Source organism: Panthera tigris, chromosome A2 (genome assembly GCF_018350195.1).
Source record: "Panthera tigris isolate Pti1 chromosome A2, P.tigris_Pti1_mat1.1, whole genome shotgun sequence".
NCBI lineage: Eukaryota > Metazoa > Chordata > Mammalia > Carnivora > Felidae > Panthera > Panthera tigris.
In genome coordinates, this window is record NC_056661.1 from 138,673,396 (window position 1) to 138,690,575 (window position 17,180).

Below are 17,180 nucleotides of genomic sequence, written 5' to 3' on the forward strand. Positions count from 1 at the left end.
AAAAATAACCTTTGAATTAGGAAAATGTAATTCAGTAAAAAGAGGAATAGTATTTTCTGAGATTTAAGTTAATGCTGCTACTTAGCCACTAGGCTATGCTAAAGGATAGTCCATTTGTCCTAGAACACTTCTGTCTTCCAGCTACCCAGAAAAAGCAGGAAAACAACCGCAAAAACAAATGGATATGAATTATTTAACCATTCAAAACCTACCTGGTAATTCACTTAACAGATTTATATGAGTTTATATAATTAGTTTATAGGATATATTCCAAAAGAATAAATGAGCCCTTTTTAAACAATCAAATATATGTCATGTGGTTTGGTTTTAAAAGAATGAAATCATCTTTATTTTATCCAAATTAAATGTAATTTCATTTGCATACAGTTATTCCTACTTAAAAAAACTATAATGTATAGTCACGGACTCATTACTTATCAGAAAAATGAGCTTTAGAACAGATATATTTTTCTACTTAAAAAAAAAAAAAGATTATTTAAAAATGCAACAGTTGAGAACCAAAGACATTTATTTTAGGTCTTTTTCTTTTTTTTTTTAAGTTTGTTTCTTTTTGAGACAGAGAGCATGAGCAAGTTTAGGGCAGGGAGAGAGACAGAGACAGAGGATCTGAAACAGGTTCTGCGCTGAGAGTGGAGAGTCAGAGGTGGGGCTCGAATTCACGAATGGGGAGATCATGATCTGAGCTGAAGTTGGGTGCTTAACCAACTGAGCTGCCCAGGTGCCCGTTAGGTATTTTTCATTTTAAATTACACTCTGTTCTATGTAACGTGAGTTTAGAACTCTTTACTTTTCAACTTAGGAATGCAACCTACTGTAAATTTTTTCCTTAAAACTCTGAGGAGCACACTATTATTTTCATCATCATCATTATATTAATATCCGTCCTTGACTGCACATTGTGGGAGGCAGTGGATTCAAATGGGTCTAAGAAACTCAACAGTGCAGTTGGGGCCACAAAAAATATAAAAAACATTGATAAAATATTTAGGGACCATACAGGTGCTCTACACATGTGATGAATATTCATCTATTTATATGTTCCAATAGTTCATATAAGAGATACCCATATTATTTTTAAAAGCCAATAGGTTTTTATAACCAACAACCCAGAGTATTTCAAAGTCTAGTTCTCAAAAGTGCTCTGAAGATAAAAACCCATAACCCTCCCAATTTATTGTTTAATCCACTTGACAACTCTCTGTAAGAGAGGTTTGCTATATTTTAAAGATAAATTAATCTTTTTTTAACTTGACTTGTTTCTTTTTCAATTATTCATTATTCATGTGTTAATTATTCATTATGGGATGAACTATTGACAGAACACAATCCAGCCTCAAAGCGAAATGCTATTAATCTACTACTCATATCCTATTATTGCTTTGGCATATGATAGAGTACTTGGAAGAAAAAGGTTAGTGGACTTTCTCTTCTTAAATGTAATTAAGTTCAGTAAAATCCATTTATGAAACACTGCAGAAAAAGATGAATACAATTATAATATAGGTCAAATCATGTTTGCCCACATACATAGGGGTGATATTCAAAATATTTGTGTGTCTCCACAAGCACTGAGGAACCCAATCAGGCACTTGTAGTAAACACCTGTGCCTGCCCATGGGGATCACCTATTACAGCAGTGTTGAAAACTTTTAATTCTGCTTAATTATTATGTCCAATACTGGTATTAGTTTTTAAGGAATCATTATTATGAAATATGATATCTTTAATTATGCTGAATAACATACCAACTAGGAGAACAGCATCACAGATATTTTCAGTTCTAGAATTCCTTCCTTTTACATACTATCAGCTGCAGAGACCCCCAAATATCTAGTAATGTCTGTCACGATCATTTAGGAATGGTAGATAATAATTGATGTGGATGGATCTAAAGCATTCCTCACCTGAATCCAAGGCGAGTTCTTGGGCTTTATATGTTAAATTGAGAGACTAAGATATATTCTCTTTAGTGATCCCTTTCACCAGCAGTCTTGGACACAAGTCAACTCCAGACACATCCTGGGCGGTGGGGCGGGGGCGGGGGGGGTCCTGATTTAGTCAAGGGCTCAGAGATAGGATATAAACCAGTTCTTCTTAAGGGCAAAGGAGTGATAAAAAAAAAAAAAAAAAGGAAAAACAAACAACAACAACAAAATCAAGTCTTGGAAGGGGGCTGGATTGTCTCACCTGCCCTGGAGCATTCTAAGGGAAGAAATTGCCAAAGATGAGAGCAGGGCTTTCTTTCCACACAAGTGAAAGGCTGCAGAATTTGCCATGTGCCTAACCTCATGTTTAATCTTGGTTCTTTGGACAATTTTAAGGCTCCAGGGGTATTCACCATGGTGCTGGACATTTGCAAATTAAGGACTCTGTTGGAATTATAATACATAGGTTCCAATTTCTTATGATGCCATTCATCAAAAGAGACCGATGTAAAAACAGCAGAAAGAAATATTATGTCCAAATCTAGGCTCTACTAATCTCTAAGCACTTTACGGCAGTAGTATTCTAACTCTCTTGTCTCAATGCGCTCTATGCTAACTGCGCCCAACTTGTCTTCATTGGCTAACAGCCCTTCCAGTGGGATTTTCATGACTAACATCACTATTACAGCTACTTGTATATAAGTCTGAATCCCTGACTAGCCACTTTCCTTAGGCCTGAGATGGTACCTCAATGAGGTTTGCTCTGGGTGGAACAGAGCAAGTGCTCAATACGTGCCTGCTAAATAAATCAATGGTGACCAGGGAGATGAATGAATGAGAAGAACTCTAAATATTAAATCTCAAGAATTCCATCTGCATTATGAGCTGAGTCATAGTTAGACTTTAGTTTGCAACACTACACTGAGATGCCACAATGTGAGCTACCCAACTTACGGTTTCCTTTCAAAGAGCCCACCCTCTGAGCTGTTTCTCCCGTCAGGGAGACTCATTCTGACACCGCATACACTGCCCATCCAAACTAAGGAGGCAATGTAGTCCTTAGCCCCGTGTTAGTCATCCAAAGAATCCTTATCTTGTTGACTCATCAGTGAACTCCGCTACAGTGTTGATGATTTGGCTCTAAAGCCAGAAGATGACACCTCTCTGCATAGGAATGTACTTTCTTAGACTCATGTTGGTTGCTAATCTCAAAGGGAGCCACTTTAGCGACTGTTTCTCTCCTTCGTGAAGAAAAAGATCACATGCTTTCCTAATAGCTAAAAACTCTGGGCTGTGATTTGACTGTAGCGAGCCCTACAGTGTTAATCTGAGAAAGACTGAGGTTTTTAAAAAACTCATTGTGTTCAAGAGTTCAGACTTATTACCTCACCAACTACAAGGGAAAAGGAACCCTGGAAGAGAGGACGATGGACTCTGACCCATGGTGGTCCACAGGAGACAGGTCCTGCCCTCTGGCTTACTCTCCAGCATTGATTTAGTTTTTCACTCACATATTGGATGAACACTCACATCCCTCCCTGACAAACCTTTCACAGTGTCCTGGGTTATATGTGAACGACATCTTAGCTTTAATATATTTTATGTAAGTTTAGCTGTTGGAGAGCTGAATACTATGCTTGTTTTGACTGTTATTATATTTTGAAGAGTAGCTCTTGGAAGTTATCTCCATCCATCACTGCTCTTCATTGACATGAGTGATACAGAATACCAGTGCAATCAATTATTAATATTATGTTAGCATGCACACAGTTATAATAACTAAATACACATATATTTAGCTGTAAACGTGTCTAGGAGTGTAAACAATTAAGTTAACCTGTAAATGTCATTTTGGGGGGAAAATTTCATGATATACCTGTTCTGTCAGTAAACTGGCAAAAGTGATACATTGAAATGAGATCCAATAATTCAGGAGAAAAGCATCTTCAAGTACACACTCACCCACTATGTTTCATATGTGGTGGTTTATCCATTCGCACTGCTAATTTGATCTTTAAGTCAGAGTCCTGGCTATTTTTTGGAACTACCATTCGGTGCAACTCAGCTGACTTGGAGCTATTAGAAGTTGGGTATAATATCACCTATAAAAGACAAAAAAGAACACATTTAAGTGCACAATACAAGCTCCAAGGATTGAGACAGAAATCTTCTATTTTCCTGTTTAAAAAGAAGGTATCATGCCCAAATGTGTCTAAACCACTTGACTCCCACCACAACAGATGGGTTTTCAATACAGCCTCATTTATCTTTTTGACAAATATGTGTTTTCATATTATCACATAACGAGTTTTCTTCCTGTGTCATTTCCTAATGAGGTAATAGCACAAAGGCTGCAGTTGAATTGACAGTTGAGAAATACTTATTAGCCACCTATAATTTCAAGACTATTCTAAACTCAAGGCATGGAAGTTCAGAAGGAAATATTTTTTGAAATTACAGATAGCATGTTTAAAAAGTAAAACCAATTATTCTAGGCAGCAAAAATACACCTAATGTTTTAATATTTGCATTGTAAGACAGCATTAAAGGAAGTCAACACAATTAGAGATGGAAAAGACCGGTATCATAGCACATTTTCTGTCCTAGATCAACACCAGAGGACTTTTTCCTGATGTTTTCATATCTATAAATACTATAAGGACTGACACAAAATAATTAAAATAAATTTTTAAATTTTTATTTATTTATTTTGAGAGAGAGAGGGAGGGAGGGAGGGAGGGGAAGGAGACCCTGGCACGTGCAAGCTGGGAAGGGCGGGGGGGGGGGTAGAGAGAGAGAGAGAGAGAGAAGAGTAGAGGAGAGGAGAGGAGAGGAGAGGAGAGAGGAGAGGAGAGGAGAGGAGAGAGGAGAGGAGAGGAGAGGAGAGAGGAGAGGAGAGGAGAGGAGAGGAGAGGAGAGGAGAGGAGAGGGGAGAGGAGAGGGGAGGGGAGAGGAGAGGAGAGGAGAGAGGAGAGGAGAGGAGAGGAGAGGGGAGAGGAGAGGAGAGGAGGGGAGAGGAGAGGAGAGGAGAGGAGAGGAGAGGAGAGAGGAGAGGAGAGGAGAGGAGAGAGGAGAGGAGAGGAGAGGAGAGGAGAGGAGAGGAGAGAGGAGAGAGGAGAGGAGAGGAGAGGAGAGGGGAGAGGAGAGGAGAGGAGAGGAGAGGGGAGAGGAGAGGGGAGAGGAGAGGGGAGAGGAGAGGGGAGAGGAGAGGGGAGAGGAGAGGGGGGAGAGGAGAGGGGAGAGGAGAGGGGAGAGGAGAGGGGAGAGGAGAGGGGAGAGGAGAGGGGAGAGGAGAGGGGAGAGGAGAGGGGAGAGGAGAGGGGAGAGGGGAGAGGGGAGAGGAGAGGGGAGAGGGGAGAGGGGAGAGGAGAGGGGAGAGGGGAGAGGAGAGGGGAGAGGGGAGAGGAGAGGGGAGAGGAGAGGGGAGAGGGGAGAGGGGAGAGGAGAGGGGAGAGGGGAGAGGGGAGAGGAGAGAGGAGAGGAGAGGAGAGGAGAGGAGAGGAGAGGAGAGGAGAGGAGAGGAGAGAATTCCAAGCAGGGTCTGTGCTGTCATTGCAGAGCCTGATGTGGCGCTCGATGCCACGAACCATGAGATCATGACAAGAGCTGAAATTAAGAGCCACATGCTTAACTGACGGAACCACCCAGGCGCCCTCACAAAGTAATTATTTTTAATAAAATTTCCAAGTGATTATTTTCTAATACCACAGCTTCACAGAGCCGACACAGGAGAGACAAGCTTACTTTTCATATCTTACAGGCCGTATACAACCACACTTCATTTTATTGCATTTCACTTTATTGTGCTTCGCAGATACTGCGTTTTACAAATTGAAGGTCTATGGCAATCCTGTGCCGAGTTGGTCTGCTGGTGCCCTTTTTCCAATAGCATTCACTCACGTCACGTCTCTGTCAAGTTTCAGTAATTCTCATAATATTTTAAACTTTTACGTTGTATTTGTCATAGTGACCTGTGATCAGCGAAGAACTGTGACGTTACTAATTTAATTGTTTGGGGCATCACAAACCACATCCACATAAGACAATGAACTTAACTGATAAATTTGTGTTTTTCTGAATGCTTTACCAACTGGTTATTCCACTGTATCTCACCCTCCCCTTGGGCCTTCCTATTCCTGGAGACACAACAATACTGAAATCAAGATAATAACCCTACAATAGTTTCTAAATGTGAAAGAAGGAGTCACACATCTCTCACTTTATTTACCTTTTTAAATTTTTATTTATTTTGAAAGTGAGAGAGAGAGAGAGAGAACGCGAGCGTGCACACCTGTGCAAATGGCAGAGGGACAGAGAGGGAAAGGAGGAGAGAGAATCCTAGTCTGCACTGATAGCACAGAGCCCAATGTGGGGCTCGACCTCAAAAACCATGAGATCATGACCTGAACCATGAGATCATATCAAGAGTTAGATGCTCAACCGACTGAGCCACCCAGGTGCTCCACATGTCTCTCACTTTACATCAAAAGCTAGAAATCATTAGGTTTAGTGAGGACGGCATGACATAAGCTAAGAGAGGCTGAGGGCTCAGTCTCTTGGGCCCAACAGCCAAGTTGTCAGCAGAAAAGTTTTTGAGGGAAATTAAAACTGTACTCCAGTGAATACACAAATGATGATAAAGCAAAACACCCTTATTGCTGATATGGAGAAAGTTTTCACGATCTGGATAGAAGATCCAAGTTGCCACAACATTTCCTTAAGCCAAAGCTTAATCCAGAGCAAGGCCCTCTCTTCAATTCTAAGCAGGCTGAGAAAGGTGAGGAAGTCGCAGAAATGTAAAGCTAGCAGAGGTTGGTTCACGAGCTTTAAGGGAAGAAGCCATTTCTATAACATAAAGGTGCAAAGTAAAGCAGCTCGTGCTGATGTAGAAGCTGCAAGTTATCCAGAAGATCTAGCTAATAAAAGTGGCTACACTACACAACAGATTTTCAACGTCCAGGAAGGTGTCGTCTTAGACTTTCATAGAGAGGAGAAGCCAATTGCTGGGTTCAAAGCACCAAAGGGACAGGCTGACTCTCTTGTTAGGGGCTAATGCAGCTGGTAACTTTAAATTGAAGCCAAAGCTCATGTACCATTCCAAAAATCCTAGGGCTGTTAAGAATTACGCCAAATCTACTCTGCTTGAGCTCTGTAAATGGAATAATGAAGCCTTGATAACAGCACATCTGTGTACCCCACGGTTTTGTGGCTATTCTAAGCTGACCGCTGAGAACTACTGCTCAGGAAAAAACATTCTTTCAAACTATTACTTCTTAATGACAATGCACCTGGTCACCCAAGAGCTCTTCTGGAGATAGACAATGAGATTAATGCTATTTCCACACTGGCTAACACAACATTCATTCTGTAGCCCAAGAGTCAAGGAGTGATTTTCACTCTGAAGTCTTATTTAAGAAACATTTTTTAAGGCTAAAGCTGCTCTAAATAACGATTACTTTGACAAATCTAGGCAAGGTAAATGGACAACCTTCTGAAAAGAAGTCACCATTTTTTTAAAGTTATTTATTTTTAGGGGGGGGGGGAGAACATGCACAAACAGGGGAAGGGCAGAGAGAGAATCCCAAGCAGGTTCCTCACTGTCAGTACAGAGTCCAACACGGGCCTCAATCCCACAACCCTGAAGACCTGAGCTGAAATCAAGAGTCAGATGCTTAACTGACTGAGCCACCCAGGTGCCCCGGAGTCACCATTTTAGATGCCATTAAGGACATCTACGATTCACATGAAGAGGTCAAGGTAACAGTAGGAGTTTGGAAGAAGTTGATTGCAATTCTCCTGGATGATTCTGGAGAGTTTTAAGAGTTCAGTGGAAGAAGTGACTGCAGATGTGGTGTAAACAGCAAGAGAACCAGAAGTGGAACCTGAAAATGTGACTAATTATTCCTTGAGACACAACAATATTGAAATTATGCCAATTACCCAGCAATGGCCTGAAAGTTTTTAAGCGAAATAAATCACAGTACAAATGGCTATCATCTCATCACACTTTAATAGGTAAGGAGGTACTTTTTATAGATGACTAAAGAAAGTGATTTCCTGACATGGAATCTATTCCTAATGAAGATGCTGTGAAGATTGTTGAATTGAAAATAAAGGATTTATCATATTATCTAGACTTCATTGATAAAGCAATGGCAGAGTTCAAGAAGATTGACTAATTCTGAAAGCAATTCTACTGTGTGTAAAATGCTATCAAACAGCATCGCATGCTAGAGAAATTGTTCATGAAAGGAAAAGTCAACTGACATGGCAAACTTCGTGTATCTTAAGAAATTACCAGGGTCACCCCACCCTGATCATTCAGAAATCATCAACATCAAGGCAGGATCCTCCACCAGCAAAAAGATTACAATTTGCTGAAAGCTCAGATGATGGTTAGCATTTTCAGTAGTAAGTGTTTTTTAATTAAGGTATATACTCTTTAAGTTTATGAGAGAGAGAGAGAGAGAGAGAGAGAGAGAGAGAGAGAGAGACAGACACCGACCTAGTGGAGGAGGGGCAGAGAGAGGGGGAGAGAGAGAATCCTAAGCAGGCTCTGTACTGTCAGCACAGAGCCCAATGCAGAGCTTGAACTCTCAAACTGTGAGGATATGACCTGAGCTGAAGAATCAGATGCTTAACACACTGAGCCACCCAGGCACCCAAAGGTATGTACTTTTTAAAGACACTGTTATTGCACTTATATTACAGTATATTATAAATTTTTTTTCAACGTTTTTTATTTATTTTTGGGACAGAGAGAGACAGAGCATGAACGGGGGAGGGTCAGAGAGAGAGGGAGACACAGAATCGGAAACAGGCTCCAGGCTCCGAGCCATCAGCCCAGAGCCCGACGCGGGGCTCGAACTCACGGACCGCGAGATCGTGACCTGGCTGAAGTCGGACGCTTAACCGACTGCGCCACCCAGGCGCCCCTACAGTATATTATAAATGTAACTTTCACATGCACTGAGAAAACAAAAAATTCAATTGACTCACTTTATGATATTCATTTTATTGCAGAACTCTGGAACCAAGTTCACAATATCTCTGAGGCATGTCTGTATGTAAAATGATGTATTTCCCCCTTGTTAGTCAGATTATTTAGACACAGCTTATATCAAGGCCTTGATATTTTTAAATGGGAAGCCTATATCCTGAAGGATAAAGATATGAAATGTAGTGTAGGTGAGCCTGAGTGGCTAAGTCGGCTGGAGCGTCTGACTCTTGATTTTGGGTCATGGGATCGAGCCCCACACGTCGGGCTCCTGGCTGAGTGTGGAGCCTGCTTAAAATTCTGTCTCCCTTTATCCCTCTCCCCTGCTTGCACACGTGCTTTAAAATTTAAAAAAATGAAATGCAGTATATTATACTTTAAGCCATTCTTATTTTATACCAAAGTGAGAAGTAAACAAACCTGAAGTTTCTATGTAAATGAAAGAATTATAAACATGCTCATGTGTTTAAAAGCAAAACATGGCAACTAAATTTGGCATGCTCTGCCAAAAAAAAGAAAAAAAAGTCTTCATTTCTGTGGATAAGTGGAACTATTCACACAGAAATTTTCAAGCAAAGCTCTTTTTCTAAGAAAGACAACAGTCATAAAAGCTTCTTAAACTATTCTCAACTCCCAAGTTGTTAAATGTATCTACTATTTTGAGACTTTGCTCAAAGCCTATCCTAAAAGCCACAGTTGAGTTGAATCCAGCAAATCTATACACTTGAGCACATAAAGGCACATCCAGGAACAGAGAAAATGGCATTTGTGATATCTTCAAAAACTGTATTACAGAATTAGTCCTCTGTGACTGCTAAAGTATCCAATGGAATATTTTACAGATTCTTTCTTAAATGAGTTTTTAAAAAAAGTGATGATTTTTGGCTCAAACCAGTAGACAAAATAATGTTATTACTAACTTAGAGGATGATTCCAAAAATGAAACAAAGACTAAGAGTTGTAGATCTAACCTCTGAAGCTATAGCTTCCATTTCCCTAGCAATTCTGGAAAGCTTTTTCTCTTTCTCCCCACATCCCCCCCTCAATTTATTTTGGCATGAGCCAACTACATATACATACTTTATTCCTTTTTAATTCTTCCTTCTATGTTTACACAAAAACTGATGTTGTTCCAAACTCCATAAGCCTTAAACAGGAAGAGATTATTTAAATGAAAACTTTTGACAGTTTCTCATTCTCTAAATGCTGATGACAGTTATCAAATAAGGTCCCAAAACAACTAACTGCATCTGATCCACAAATTAAGGATCATCTCACTGTGGAACACCATCATTTTTGCCACATTTTAGATTCCTAGTGAGTATTTCTAAGTGATATCAGTGGAAGGATTTACTACTTAAGTAAACATTTGAGGGCTCATTATATGGGGACACGAAAAGGTAAAAGAATATGGATGACTCAGATCCCTCACGGAGTTTACAGTTTGTTATTGGAGCTAAGATCTGATGATATAATATCGGATAATATCTGATGATATCACTTTCTCCTATTGCCCTTCTATCCCTAAGATGTGCAAAGGTTTCTCATTTTGTCAGTCTCTAGGTTTACTCACTGTCATTTCTTTGGTGGCTCTGTTCTATCACATTTGAAGCCAATTCCTTGTGTTACATTTCCTCCTTTTGAAATACCTGAAATTGTTTGTCAGGAAGAAACACTGACATGTGTAACCAATGGAGATCCATACCTATGCTATCTGTTGTTTCTAAAGGGACTGTACTGGTGAATAAACCCTGAACTTAGTCTTAACAATGGCTGTAAAATCGTTTCCAGGTTCCCAAACTGCACAAGCATGAAGTGGTCACACTCCTCTACGTGATGGTGCCAAGGATGTTAACAGACAAGAGGCAGCTCCCAATGTGTAGAGCTCCAAGGGCCAAGGAGAGTAAAGGACAAAGGAGTTCTTTTTCAGATGCATAACGAGGGTCTAGTCAAGAGATCCTAAACACTGCCAGGACAGGGTATCTTCACAGTGCCTGCTAGGACAGGATCTCAGTACTGTCAACGGACAGATATTATTATGCATTTTTACTTTACCTTTTTTCAGATGGGACACTTGTAGTTCTCTTGTTCCTGTTCCACCGCTATAGACTGGATTTGTGCTAGGGCAAGGTGGGGAGGGGAGGTGGAGGCAGTTACACATGAACTTGAATTCATAGGTCACCAGGCTGCAAAGAGCCACAGCTGGGACTGATGGAGAAGCTGGACCGGATGAGACTTTGGGGTGATGCCCTTGAGTTGAAGTGAATGTGTTCTGTATGTAGGAGGCAGGGTAACACAATCATTCTCTTTGGCTATACGGGCGAACTACAGCTGATCATCTGTTTACCAGGATTTGTGCTTTTACTAGCATAGAGCTGCTGCCGGATGCAGCTAGTCAGCCAGAGGCTATGTTTTTGAGCTCCTCTTACATCGAAGTAGGGACATATGAAAGTTCTAGCTAATGGAATATGAAGAGAAGTGGTCAGTGTCACTTTGGGGAAAAATTAAGATACATCCCTCTTTACTCATCTGCTAGCCAAATCCAGAGATGCCACTGCTCTAGGAAATGAGAGCAACCAGAGCCCTGAATCACCAGGTGGAGGACATCTACCCCATCTATTGGTAACGCCCACAGTAAAGTGTTCTACAGGTGTTACTGTTTGGAACAAGTGAAATGTTTGTCACAGCATTTCATAGAATCCTAAGTAAAACATTAACAAAGTTCTGTTTCATGTATCTTCTTTCACAGGTAAGCACTTACAATTCTTAAGATAAGCAGTTCTACTTGAAAATGACCCGGTACAGGAGCACCTGGGTGCCTCACGGTTAAGCATCTGACTTTGGCTCAGGTCATGTTCTCATGGTTTCCTGGGCTTGAGCCCCAGGTCAGGCTCTGGGCTGACACCTTGGAGCCTGCTTTGAATTCTCTCCCTCCCTTCTTCACTCCCTGCCCCTCCCCATCTCAGACCTCTCTCAAAAATAAACAAACTTGGGGGCGCCTGGGTGGCGCAGTCGGTTAAGCGTCCGACTTCAGCCAGGTCACGATCTCGCGGTCCGTGAGTTCGAGCCCCGCGTCAGGCTCTGGGCTGACGGCTCGGAGCCTGGAGCCTGTTTCCGATTCTGTGTCTCCCTCTCTCTCTGCCCCTCCCCCGTTCATGCTCTGTCTCTCTCTGTCCCAAAAATAAATTAAAAACGTTGAAAAAAAAAATTAAAAAAAAAAAAAAAAAAAAAAAACAAACTTGGGGTGCCTAGGTGGCTCAGTCGGTTAAGCACCTGACTTCAGCTCAGATCATGATCTCACAGTTCACAAGTTCGAGCCCCACATCAGGCTCTGTGCTGACAGCTCAGAGCCTGGAGCCTGCTTTGGATTCTGTGTCTCCCTCTTTCTCTGCTCTTCCACCTCCCTCCCTCTCAAAAATAAACATTAAAAAAAAATTAAAAAATAAACTTAAATTATTAAAAAAAGGATTTGGCACAATTAAAATATTTAACAGATATAAAGATTTATTAAGGATTCTGCTATATTCCAGGTTCACATCCAAATTAAACTATAGCTATGTACAAAATAGTTAGCTTCTTCTATTAAGCAAACTATTCTTTGCCATCCATTTCTCTGAACCTTTCTATACACATTCCTGCTTCTTCTAGTTTATTTTTGTCACCAACACTTGAAATGTCTTGTCACTTAGCATGGCACACACATTTTATGATTCCTTACCTTAAATATAAAGCCAATGTATCTTCTTCATAATAAAATGTCAAAGTTACTTGCCATGTTTGTTGAGGTGTAAATGAAAAACACAATTTTTTTTACACTTTGTTTAAAATTCTTTCAAATTTAATATACAGGAAGAAAAAACTTAAGAATGAAGTGTAAATATACACATACACATAATGTTTAGAGTAATAGGAGTTCACAGGATCTCTGTTCTAACATATTTGTACAAGCTGACATCTCTACATTGCTTTCCTAATTAAAATACCTTAGTTAAAGCGAAGTCATGTACATTTATGCACATACCACATTAGTTGAACTCTGTGACCTATCCACTTAAAGCCTTCTAAACAATTTCAACAAGGTCTTAAAAATGTAAAAGCTAAGGGAAAAAATCTAGAAGAACTAGAGAGGGATAGATAGGCCCTGGGGCCAGATAAACAATTCACTGCTTTCCTATAAGTATCTGTTAGCAGAGAGGAAGAAAAAAGAGTATATGACCACAATAATTGCATTTTAGTCTTAAAGTAAAATAGAGATACATACTTGGTACAATTCTAGCTCAAAGATGGGTGCAACCAGCAATTCTGGAAGGGATCAGGACAGACTGCATAGAGGAATGAATTACTTCCATTTGGGAGTCTAAAAGAACACATTAAGAATTACAAGGCAAGACATAGGGAAGAAACTAAGACAAAGACATGAGGCTGTTGGAACTAAGCCAAAACAAAAACACGAATTCAAGAAGATACACATACCCCTATTATCTCTTGCTGCATTATTTACAGTAACAAGCAACTCAAGTGTCCACTGATAGATGAAGACAGAATACAAGCATGGAATATTATGCAGCCATAAAAAAGGATGTTCCCATTTGAAACAAAATGGACAGACTTAAAAGGTATTAAGTGAAATAAGTTAGAACAAATGCCATATGATTTCACTTATACGTGGAAACTAAAAAATGGAGAAACAAAAAAAAAAAGCAGACTCTAAAATACAGAAAATTGGTGGTTGCTGAGGGGAGGTAGATGGTATGAGCAAAATAACTGAAGGAGATTAAGAGGTACAAACTTCCAATTATAAAATAAGTCACAAAGATAAAAAGTACAGCTTAGGGAATATAGTCAATAATACTGTTAAAAAAACAAAAAACAAAAGGTAAGGGAGAATTCTGTGAAGACATTTTGAGAATTAGGAAGACAACTATAGAATTGAGACCAGGGGCCAAGTAAGCAGAAAAACCAGAAGGTGATACACTGCATTTAAGCTGGACAGTGTTTTAGGGAGTAGGAAATAGCTGTCAGTGTCAAATGACAATTGAGAGGTTAAGCACAGGAAAAACAGAAAGGGTATTGCTTGGTTTAACAGACAAATTACTCAAGATCTCAGCAAGTTATGTGAGGCCAGACTGCAATAGTTTCAAGAACAAAAATCTATTTGAGGAATAGGAAAAGATCTCACCTGACTCCTAAGTGATGTCAGGGCAAGTCAGGCAAGATCACTTCGGCTAGAAAAGCACTGTTGGCCAAGGCGGGGGGAATAAAGCCAGAAAGCATGAAGACGGTAAGGAAATGGGAAGCTTGTGCTGACAGATGAGACCAGAAAGGAAGACTAGGGATAGTCTGTAAAGGAGATGTTTTGCTAAGGAGTTTATAAGGTTATCCCATAACATGCATTTAGAAGATACTTTTAAGCCAGGGAATGACAACCAAATTTGTATATCCTGGAGTAAAGAATTAATACCCCTCTACCCATCTGTACGCATCCCAGATGCAGTCATGTAACTCAATGTGTGGTGAGGTATCCTAACATTCAACTAAGAGATGATCTGGCCTTGGAAACACACCTTTAAAAGACAGTAAGGTGGCAGTGAAAATGCTATTAGCTGGAATCATGTTTCAATTGTGATTAAACATCCTTTTTCTGAGGGGAGCTTCGGTGGCTCAGTTGGTTGAACATCTGACTCTTGATTTTGGCTCAGGTCATGATCTCACCATTGTAGGATTGGCCCTGTGTCCACCTCATGCTGGGCATGGCGACTGCTTGGGATTCTGTCTCTTCTCTTTCCCTTTGCATGCCCCCCCCCTAAAAAATCCTTTATGTGGACAATCAGATGTCCTTGAGACACAGCTGTTTTAAGGACATGCGCAAGGGAACATCTCCTCAGATATGTAGAGTTGTCTTGATAAGAAACCTTGATTTTTGGGTTCAGTTGACATTTTTCTATCTTTCTCCTTCAAATGACAGAGATTTTATACATTAGCCAAGATTCACACTGACTATTCCTTGTGAACATAACTAGTATATATTTTCTCCAGTATCGGGGGCCTCTGTATTTTCAGTGCACGGAGAAGATAAATCGAAAGATTTTTCTGAGAGAAATCTACATCCTTCTTAGTAACACTTTCCTGTGTTTTAATACACATGAGGTTGCTTTGTCTAAATTATTTTTCCTTCCATTTAATATCCCTGCTTCCTGTCCTACTTAGCTGAAACAAAGAACACCTGCTCATTCTCACTAACACAATGCTCTTTTGTATACTGAAAGATTACCATTAAGTCTTCTGTCAACCTTATTGTCCGTGGGCTAAATCCAGTTCCCTTTATTTTTAAAGTTGGAAAGAATCCTGGAATTTACAATATGGAACTGATCCAACTCCCGACCCCTTACCAAATGTGCACCTGACCTGACGGAACCACACAATTGCTTCCTTTTATATAGTGCTTTTCAAATAAGGCCTTTTTCGAAAAATCAATCAATAAATAAAACAGCACAAGAAATATTATCATCTTGATTAAATACTTTTCCCTGACATTAATTGTTAAAAGACAGAGATGAAAAACTTTGTTATTTGCATGATGGGAGCTGGGAAAAGGGTACGGAAAAGAAAAACCAAGGTGTCAAAATTCTTCAATCTTTTCTGAAATCCCGACTTAATAATGAACCATTATGTGAAGAATTTCTTCGAAGGCATTCAGCAGACTCTGCTCCCTGAAGGCAGAAGCTATGGTGTGGTAAAGTAGCTCATCAGCGCCTTACAGGTTAATTTAAGTCAGTATCTTCAATTAAACTCTTCCTCACCATGGTCCCCTAGCTTCAAATCTGGGGTAGATACTTACACCAAGCATTTTGGGTGGCTGACTGGATGGATGCATGCAGAGAGAAACCCAAAACGAAAATACAAGCCTAAAATGGATACTTCACTGAGGTGAAAAGAGAAAAAGGCTTGCCAACTAAAGTACTGCCAAACGTGGTAACAGAAAATGACCATAGTCAATGTCAGAATCTGTATGCCGTTTACTTGCCAGTCTGCAAAAAGTTAAGTAACTCTCCTTTTCCATTCCTGGACTATGGTAGGTAGAGTAAGTTTCCCAAGGACGCCTACAACCTAATCCCCAGAATCTGTGAATATGCTCTCTTCTAAGGCAAAAGGGAACTGAAGTAGCAGATGGAATTGCAGATTGCTAACTGGCCAACCTTAAAATCAGAAGATAACCCAGGTTATCCAGGTGGGCCTCACACAACTACAAGAGTTCTGAGGGGTGTTTCAGTGGCTCAGCTGGTTAAGCGTCCAACTCTTGGTCTCGGCTCAGGTCAAGATCTCACGGTTTGTGGGTTGGAGCCCTGGGTCTGGCTTTGTGCTGACAGCACAGAGCCTGCTTGGGATTCTCTGTCTCCCTCTCTCTGCCCCTCCCCCACTAGCTCACTTGCTCGCTCTCAAAATAAACAAACTTTAAAAAAAGAATTCTTCGATATGGAAGAGGAAAGCAGAAAAGTGGGTGTTGGAGCCATGTGATGTGAGAAACATTCAAATTCAAATTAGCCATTGATGGCTTTGGTATGGAAGGGGCCATGAGCCAAGAATACAGGCAGTCTCTAGAAACTGAAAAAGTAAAAATAAATTGCATTCTCCCTTAGATCCTCTGGAAAGAAACTCAACTCTTCCAACATCTTGATTTTAGCTCACTGAGACTCATTTTGGGCTTCTGACCTCCACAATAAATTTGTGTTTTTAATAATTTGTTAAAGTCCCAATTGAAACTAATACAGACAATAAAGGCTGAGATTTGATCAAAAAAACACTAAATGCTGAGATTAAAAGAACACTAAATTTACCTTTTAAATTTCTTCTGCCAAGTGTGATTCAAAGATATTTTTACACACAGACTTCAGTCAGGAGCTTCGTCTCATTACTTTAACGAGAGGTTTTTGTGTGTGATTATCTCTCACATACCTGAAGCATCCTGCTTGTATGAAATATTTGGAAAAGTTTTTGTGTGTTAAAATTTTGACTTATCATATACATTTTTAAGTGCTTAACAATGAGGCTGATTATTTTGGTTACTACAATGAAGACCATCTGCATGTATTTCTAGCAAATTTCAAATTCTATACACCCACATGATCAAGAATCATTTCTTCCATTGCAAAGTCTTTCTTGAAGATTTTGAAGGAGGGACAGTCAAGGCTGTCACTGTATTTTTATGACGTGATTAAAGATACTGGCCTTTATTCATC

The 17,180-nt window shown here is 40.1% G+C and overlaps 1 protein-coding gene across 8 annotated transcripts in view; it reads right to left on the reverse strand.

The window, feature by feature from the left end:
- The window catches only part of CADPS2 (calcium dependent secretion activator 2), a 539,410-nt gene that overhangs the window by 235,310 nt on the left and 286,920 nt on the right, over positions 1-17,180 (reverse strand). For all 8 annotated transcript variants that reach the window (XM_042970898.1, XM_042970882.1, XM_042970892.1 and 5 more), the window contains one exon: positions 3,909-4,048. In XM_042970898.1, the coding sequence (XP_042826832.1) occupies positions 3,909-4,048 (140 nt within the window). The remainder of the gene's footprint in view (positions 1-3,908; positions 4,049-17,180) is intronic.